This window comes from Prunus mume, linkage group LG4 (assembly GCF_029339155.1).
Source record: "Prunus mume cultivar Tortuosa linkage group LG4, ASM2933915v1, whole genome shotgun sequence".
Taxonomy (NCBI): Eukaryota; Viridiplantae; Streptophyta; class Magnoliopsida; order Rosales; family Rosaceae; genus Prunus; species Prunus mume.
Window position 1 is genome coordinate 6,918,864 of NC_142701.1, and position 7,960 is coordinate 6,926,823.

Below are 7,960 nucleotides of genomic sequence, written 5' to 3' on the forward strand. Positions count from 1 at the left end.
TCCGAATTTATGTCCACAAAACCTGTCGTTCTTATAATTGTTCTTGTTGATACTAATTTTGGCTTGTAAGCTATGTTATATTGATGGAGCTTCTTATGTATACGATGGTCAGATTTTGGCTTTTACTAATTTTCATGGTAATGTTTTGTTTTCTCTTTTAAAAATCACTTTAAATTTCTATCAACAAAAATGAAATATTCAGTAAATTCCCATATTGCCATTCTCTTTCAAATCAGTAAATTCCCATATTGGCATTTACAATTTGAGAGAGAGAGAGAGAGAGAGAGAGAGAGAGAGAGAGAGTGGGGGCCGTTGGCAGAGGGAGAACGCAGAGGGGGATGGTTGCATGTATTTTTGTTTTTGTTTTAATCTTTTTTATTTATAAAAAGACTTAATTTTTTGGGAGCTTTAGTAATATACCTAAAATAAGACCTGAAATTATAAAAAACCCTATGTGGAATAGACTTTAGAAACATACTCAAAAACCATTTATTATCTAAAAAAATGAGTGTTGAAGTTCTTATAAATTACATCTCTGCCATTGATTAACTTAAAACAAGCCCAATATAAAAAAACTAAAAAAAAACCCAAAATAAGCCTAGCAAGCCCGAAGTACATTGTTAATACCATGTCATAGAAGTGTATTGTTAATATCATATTATAGAAATACATTGTTAATATCATGTCCTAGAAATACAATGTTAATACCATTTCATACAAAAAACTAAAAAAAAAACCCAATAAATTCCAGTAAGACATCTGATATCCTTTGCAAAACCCACCTCCAATTGTCCATAGTTTCACAAGAAGCAATCGCAAAGGCTCTATACAAGAAGAAAAAAAAGTACACTGTTAATACTATGTCATAGAACTATCTTCCTAGTGAAAATCATATTATGCATATCATAAACTTCAAGTGCACAACTATATGAGCAAAATATAGAGCATGTTTTGTTACTGAAAATCTGTTAATACTATGTCATAGAAGTACACTGTTAATACTATGTCATAGAAACCATCTCAATTGTAGGGTATGAACAGTATAACAACTGTTTATACCACTTACTGGAAGTTAACAACTACATTTCATTTGCATAATAGGTACGATAAAAATGTACAACTGCAAAACCCCATGTTCATAAACCAATAACCTTGAAAAACATAATGGAAAACACAATCCTTTGGAACAAACCTAGGAACCCAGAGCAAAAACCCCATCTTCTTAAACCAGCAACCTTGTAATACAACTGAAATTGAAAGAACAAGTGCTGCAGGTGAATTGGTTTGGCAACAAGTTGCTGCCAAAACTGCCATGACAAAAACAAACACTATGAGTTGCAACAGCCAATGCCTTGATTTTCTTTTCATTTTTGGCCATTGGTAAAAAATATTAAATGTCCTCTTCCTTGCTAACTAATAGCAACAAACTTTATACTGAGCAAACCCCTTTGCAGTTTCCATCGATATGGTAATTAATTAAGATTAGTAAATTTGATGTGACACAAAAGCAAATGGAGATTACACCACGTGAGGTGTAGCCCCACTAAGTTATGGTGTTCAATAATTGGAAGAAAAAAATGTACATACTATTATTTGGTTGAAGCTTCGGTTGACAGTAACTTGAACCATTTTTCTCCAAACATCACTGCTAACCATTGCATCAGTTGTTATTACCTGTCCATGTAATCATATTAGTTACTAACTAGTCAAACATCAAGCGAGAAACACTAGAAGACATACTCCAAGCATGGTAGCCATATTGGGGTGGATCATCCTGGAACCTTTTGCCATTCCCCCAATTCTTATATCTGTCCCTCCAACCTGAAAAATTCACCAGTTTTTTTTAAGGACCAGCCTGGTTTCTATTTTATTGCCTACAGGTTTCAAAAATAAAAACATGATATTGCCAAAGTTTTGTATAGCTAATTAGCAGTTAACATAATCCAAAACTAGCAGATATTGCATTCACTACAGATATAAATACATGAAACTAGATCTTGCACACCTGACACTGAATTGCCACTCTTGCTAACAAGGTCGGTTGTTGTGATTGCCACTGCTGCATCATTTGCCCTGCAGATCAAGGCAAAATGACTTCTCAGGGAGATGATTTAAAAATTTTAAGCCCAAGGTTTCACAGAAAAAGAAAAACACGAATTGAAATTCGATGCTGAAAATAAACACAACCAGTTATATATGAAATTATGTCAGTTATGTAAGTTAAGTTCAAAACCATTAACATTTACCCCTCAGCTGATGCTGATAGTGAATTAACCAGTTTTGGAAGAGATTTTAGAAGTGCTTCCTGCATATGAAAATGAAAAAATGAATCGTTTGTACAACACTTGGAACAGGTCATGTTATAAATCTTCCTAAAAATTATCATGCAACATTTTTCAGTTGATCTGTTAATATTTCAAGAAATCCTGTGCAAATCAGTATGATTAGAATATGAGTATAACATGGAAACAGGAATATGATGGTTATATAGTACATTTTTTATTCTTTGGCCAAGCACACTAGTGGATTCAATCAGCACTTCCGCAGGCTTCATTTGAAGTAGCTGCAGCACAAAGTAGCCCAGACTTGACTGTCGGCCCTGGCTGGTCTTAGGGACCATTGTGATAAAAACCCAAAAATTTAAAAGAAAAGACATGTACAAAAATATCATTGGTCAATGTCAATGGGGTGGAGATAGAATCTGGAGTGGACGCAAGTGTTTTTCTTGTACACAATTAGAATTAATGAAGAGAAACAAAATCTCACATATGATCTTCTTAGCATTTTCACGAAGCAAAACAAAGGCTTGCAGCAATTATTGCATCTCAATCTCGCCAGCTATCCCTTTCTCTTTGAAAATTTTCGCAATTTTTTGTCTGTCTCTCTTCAAGCCTTTCAAGTTTCAACATCAGCTAAAATCGTCAACATAAGAGTTGGAATTGCACACGGCATTTGCTGACATTACATTATAAAGATATATATATATATATATGTGCTTGGATTGACGAACAGCTAGCAAATCTTGTAACTCATCAAAAAAATGGCCAGAGGAACATATGTTGTTCTAGGTGGTGGCCACGCAGAGGAACTAGGCATCATGCAAGACAACTCGGGGGGGATATTTTTGCTCTGCATGATTCTTATGTCTCTTTCACTTATATCAATGGTCATATTTGCCTGTGGTGATGATGAAGGATCAAGCAAGAAAAGATACGGAGGCGGTGGCGGAGGCGGTGGCGGTGGAGGTTGTGGAGATGGTGGAGGTGGCGGTTGTGGAGGTGGAGGTTGTGGAGGTGGAGGTGGAGGTGGAGGTTGTGGAGGTGGAGGTGGTGGAGGTGGAGGTTGTGGAGGTGGAGGTGGAGGTTGTGGAGGTGGAGGTGGAGGTGGAGGTTGTTAGGAAGATATATATAACTATGTTTTCATAAAATAAAAATAAGTTGGAATTGATGTCAACAAAACCTGTCGTTCTTTTAATTGTTCTTGTTGATACTAATATTGGCTTGTAAGCTATATGTTATATTGATGGAGTGGAGCTTATGCGAGAGGTAAACAAATTTCTGTCAACATAATCTAATATCTTTTTGGTTTGTATTGTGATTGTGGAATTAAAACTGTCCTGATTTCTCTGGTTTATAACTTTATAGCTGCAAGTACGTACTTTTCGTAAACATATTTTTGTAAGTTTCGAGTCCACATCTTTGGCATATGCTAGACCCCCTCATAAACGAAATAGGAAATTCTTATGCTACTAGTAGATAGATTTAGCAACCCTCCCCACAACATCAAGCATTTCCCTGGTTGCCCACCCAGCTCCAACCATCAGCTCGTCTGGAGTTCGTTTTTGAGCCACTCAACACACAAGACACAACTCACCAACTCAATTTTGCCTTTTCAGTTTGGGTTGGGCCTAACCAAGATTTCAAATGTCTAAGCCCAAGCTCACCCACTGGGCCAAAGTTAGGTGAGCATGGCCGAACATAGGCCTAGATGGGCAATGCCTTTTTTTTTTTTTTTTTTTCACAAGTGGTGGGATTTGGATGTGGAGTTGCTGTTATGTCTTTTAAGTTTGGCTTTTTATCGCAAATGATCCATGAGGTTAGCGAAATTATCATCTTTTGTCCTTAATTTTTTTTTTGGTGACATTAATAGTCCTTAACGTTACCAAGACACATAAAAATGGTCCAAGCCGTTAAAAACTCTGTTAAGTTGTTGAGTGGAATGTAAGTGGGCTCCACATCACCAATGACGTCGTGACATGTGGATAAGATAAAATAAAAAATAAAAACATTTATGAAAAACTACTAAAAATTAAAACAATTTAAGATAAAGTTGAAAATTCTTTTTTTTTTTTTTTCCATCCCCCATCCACTCTCCCTTTCATATGCTATTTTTCTTGCCACACACCCCCACCCCACATATCCACACCCACAACCCACACCACAATCGCATCCCCAACCCCACCCTCTCCCTCTCTCCATATAACTTCCAATGGCCCATCCCCACCACCCCTCCTCCCCTCTGTTTTGTTTTCCCAACAACCTCCCCACCCCCTCTGTCAAATTCAATATCTCCACACTCCGAAAAAGCTCATAGTCAATCCAAGCCTTTCAGAAACAATCGAAAGGTGAGATTATTGATCATGATTCATAAATGGTGCCTTACAACCTCCCATCTCAACCTTTTTCCAAATCACACAAAACCCATCAACCAAAACATCCAAATAATTCAATCTTGGCGTGGGTTGTGGGTGGTGGGCGAGAAAAATAACGGAGGGAGAGGGAGCTTAGAGAGAGGGCAGAGGGGGATGGGAAAAAAAATCAGCTTTTTTCTTCATTTTTTAATTTTTTTTAATAGTTTTAAAAATATGTCTTATCTTATCCACGTGTCACGACATCATTGGAGATGTGGAGCCCACTTACCTTCCACTTCAGCAATTTAACAAAGTTTCTAACGGTAGGACTAGTTTGATGTGCAATAGGTAACGTTAAGGACTATTAATATCACAAAAAAAGATTAAGGACAAAAGGTGATAATTTCGCTAACTTCATGGGACCATTTGATAAAAAGCCTTTAAATTTTTGCTATAAATTTTTAGAGAATATTAAAAAAATTACCCTAATTCATAAATGTGTAAAATAAAATAAAAAGTTTATTAATTAATCTAATATATAACATTATTTCAATTAAGTTTAAAATGAGGTTAGGGAGTGAACATGGATGTGGGATTGTAGTGCAATGTCTTTTTATAACTTTTTGTTATAAATTTTTAGACAATATTGAAAAATTAACTTAATTCATAACATGTGTAAAACAAAATAAAAGGTTATTTAATTCATTCTACATATTATATTATTTCAATTAAGTTTAAACTGAGGTTAGCGAGTGCATCAATTAAGTTTTTAAAAAAATATAGCCTAAACAGGCCTAAGCGGGCCGGGCCATGAGAGAATTTCAAGTCCTACGCCCATGCCCTATCCAATTCAAGAGCGAATTGGACCGAATGAGCCTAAACAACAAGCCGTAACGGGTTTTGGATCATCAAGCCACTTACTTCGTCCCATTCGCCACATGCCAAATGTTGATCCCTAGTTTCATATTCATTCATAAATATTGTTCAAAACCATGAGCTATATGGTGGAAGATACGAGTTATCTTTTAGATGAGATTGGGGCCAACACGAGACCATAATTTATATCAACCTTACCTTAGCTATTGGAAATACTATAAAAATTCTTCCTGGTTAATTGACAAAGAGGATTCTCTTAAATATAGTATAGATAAACCTCTATACTCCATTCTTGAATTAAATTAAGAAAATTCCTTACTAATCACTCAATCAAAAAACGAATGAACTAAAGAAAAGACTCGAAGTACAAGTACAACACATATTACACCATCCATTAGGAATTGTTATAATCGGTATCACACAAAGTTGGGATCATTCTACCGAAATGAATGTCTGGCTTATTAGTTGCACCTTCAACCGTTACAAATGCAGCTGTAACAGCTGCATATCACCCATGATATTAGCACCAGCTGTAGTCTCTCCTTCCTAAGAATATTGTAATTATTTTGTAATCTTTCCTTGATCATAGCAAGTGTAACGCCTCCTTGATATCAGCTCTTTTGAATTTCTGTAACTGATTCATACTCTGTATAAATATAGAAAATCTCAACACCATTTGGTGTGAGGAAATCTAAACTTTACATGGCTACAGGGTAGTGGCATATCACCCTTCCGAAATGAATGTTCTCAGCATGAAGAAAAAGGTTTTCTTGGTATTCCTGAAAAAGCTAAGAATTCCAGAGAAGCTATTAGTTCTGGCAAATATCGAAAATGCCACAACAATTTTCAGGAATTATGGGCTGCCGAGAATGTTGCCGAGTTGGAAATGGGCCCAGGGAGTCCTGTGGTTGAGAAGACTCTGTATATTGATTCAGTACAAACTGTAAAATCCCCAAATTCAAAATCATGTTCCTCAGATACAAAGGGCCGTATTATTGATTACAGAGGGAATGGTTTTGAAATTCGTGAGAAAAGTGATGAGTCTTCATCCCAAGATACTGAGCACTTGGGTGATGGGAATGAGAAGGCACTAGTGCGGCATAAAAGTTTGGAGTTTCCTGACTCCAGCTTTCTATCTTCTTCTGGCACATCCAGTGATGATGTGCAAACCGACATTAGAGTTGGTTATATACCAAATCAGGATCTTATTCAACATTTTAGCAAAGTGACAAGCTCAAAAGGTGCTGATCAGGTGATAGGGAAAATTTAGAAAGCAAACAGTTAGTGAAATCAGGTGATAGGGAAAATTTTGTTGGCCTTACTCCGATTTGTACTACATTGACAAGCACAAAATTGGCTGGCGAGAAAAAGATTGGTTTAGAAAGCCAACAGTCTAGGCAATCAAGTAGAGAAGACAGTTCTCATGGCCATGTTCAGAATTCAGTTGCATTGACCAGCTCGGAAGTGACCAATAAGGGGAAGATTGATTTAGAAAGTCACCGGCTTGTGAAACTAGGTAACCAAGAAAGTCCCCGGGGAAACAAAGTACCACTGCCTCTTGGACCGCCTTTACCAAAATCTCCATCAGAGTCTTGGCTAAAGCGTACCTTACCTAGTATTTCCTCCAGGAGTTCATCTTCACAGTCTTCTCTTGGTTCGCGGAGTTATACTAGCAGTCAGGCTTCCAAGACATCTTCTCTTGATCCCAAGTGGGAGACAATTGTTAAAACTTCTAAACCGCACCATGGACATTTGCGGTTTTCAGAGGTAGTTCTCAACTCTAAACCTTCCTGGCTTTAGTTTTACCTGTTTGTTGAGGGGTTGTTTATGTTACTCAATATTTTATCAGGAGCTTCTGACACCTATACCGGAAGCTTAGACATACGGAAGCTTTGTCTGAAGCTCACCAGTTTATACATTTGCCTTGATGGAATAATGTCCACTCTTTTGATGGGAATATAGGTGCAAAAAATATACTTTTCACTTTAATACAACCTCTATTCTCCAAGGTATCCCTTACAAGTTACTTTACTCAGAAGTTTGGTATATAATGGATACTGTACATCAACAAGCCCATTTCTTATCCTGTAATTTTCTTGTAAATCTCATCTCATCTGTTTTTTTCTTTCTGAACTTAAAGTTTGTTCCTCTATTGGGATTCTTGTGTAAAGGTACTCAATAGCTGTATATCTTTTTCTTATTTAAAGTTTTTTTAATAAAAGGAATCTGATGTACTTAAAGCCATGTGCATTATCTGCCATGCATAACAAGCAGAGCAGTTTTCTCATATCTTCGTTGATCAAGGAAATTTTCAGATATCTAAAATCCATGGACCATCTCATCAATTTTGTTGAGTTAAGGCCAAGATATGTCTCCAAATCCATACATTTTTCTTGGATAGAAGAATAACTCAGCTTTAGTATTTATTGGTGTTAAGACACGTATATTTAGTTA

The 7,960-nt window shown here is 36.4% G+C and overlaps 1 protein-coding gene and 1 pseudogene across 2 annotated transcripts; one reads left to right on the forward strand and one right to left on the reverse strand.

The window, feature by feature from the left end:
• Positions 1–613: 613 nt before the first annotated feature.
• On the reverse strand, positions 614–2,399 carry LOC148917798 (uncharacterized). The gene is made up of 5 exons (XM_089050911.1): positions 2,247–2,399; positions 2,006–2,073; positions 1,741–1,821; positions 1,588–1,674; positions 614–1,307 (listed from the first exon to the last, which is right to left on the reverse strand). The coding sequence occupies exons 2-5, from the start codon at positions 2,066–2,068 to the stop codon at positions 1,137–1,139; spliced, it is 402 nt and encodes a 133-aa protein (XP_088907037.1). The 5' UTR covers positions 2,069–2,073; positions 2,247–2,399; the 3' UTR covers positions 614–1,136.
• Positions 2,400–3,040: 641 nt separating this feature from the next.
• Positions 3,041–7,500, forward strand: LOC148917799 (uncharacterized; annotated as a pseudogene). The gene is made up of 5 exons (XR_016126101.1): positions 3,041–3,284; positions 3,508–3,545; positions 3,645–3,650; positions 6,219–7,273; positions 7,356–7,500. The product of XR_016126101.1 is annotated as an uncharacterized LOC148917799 (transcript).
• The last annotated feature ends 460 nt before the right edge of the window (positions 7,501–7,960 follow it).

What these genes read in the sequence shown, in the direction of transcription:
- LOC148917798 (XM_089050911.1), bottom strand. Translation starts at nt 2,068, where the DNA reads ATGATGCAGCAGTGGCAATCACAACAACCGACCTTGTTAGCAAGAGTG. An exon ending in GAGTGGCAATTCAGTGTCAG is followed by an intron (nt 1,822 to 2,005) that starts GTGTGCAAGATC and finishes TGAATTTTTCAG; the next exon opens with GTTGGAGGGACAGATATAAG. An exon ending in ATATGGCTACCATGCTTGGA is followed by an intron (nt 1,675 to 1,740) that starts GTATGTCTTCTA and finishes TTACATGGACAG; the next exon opens with GTAATAACAACTGATGCAAT.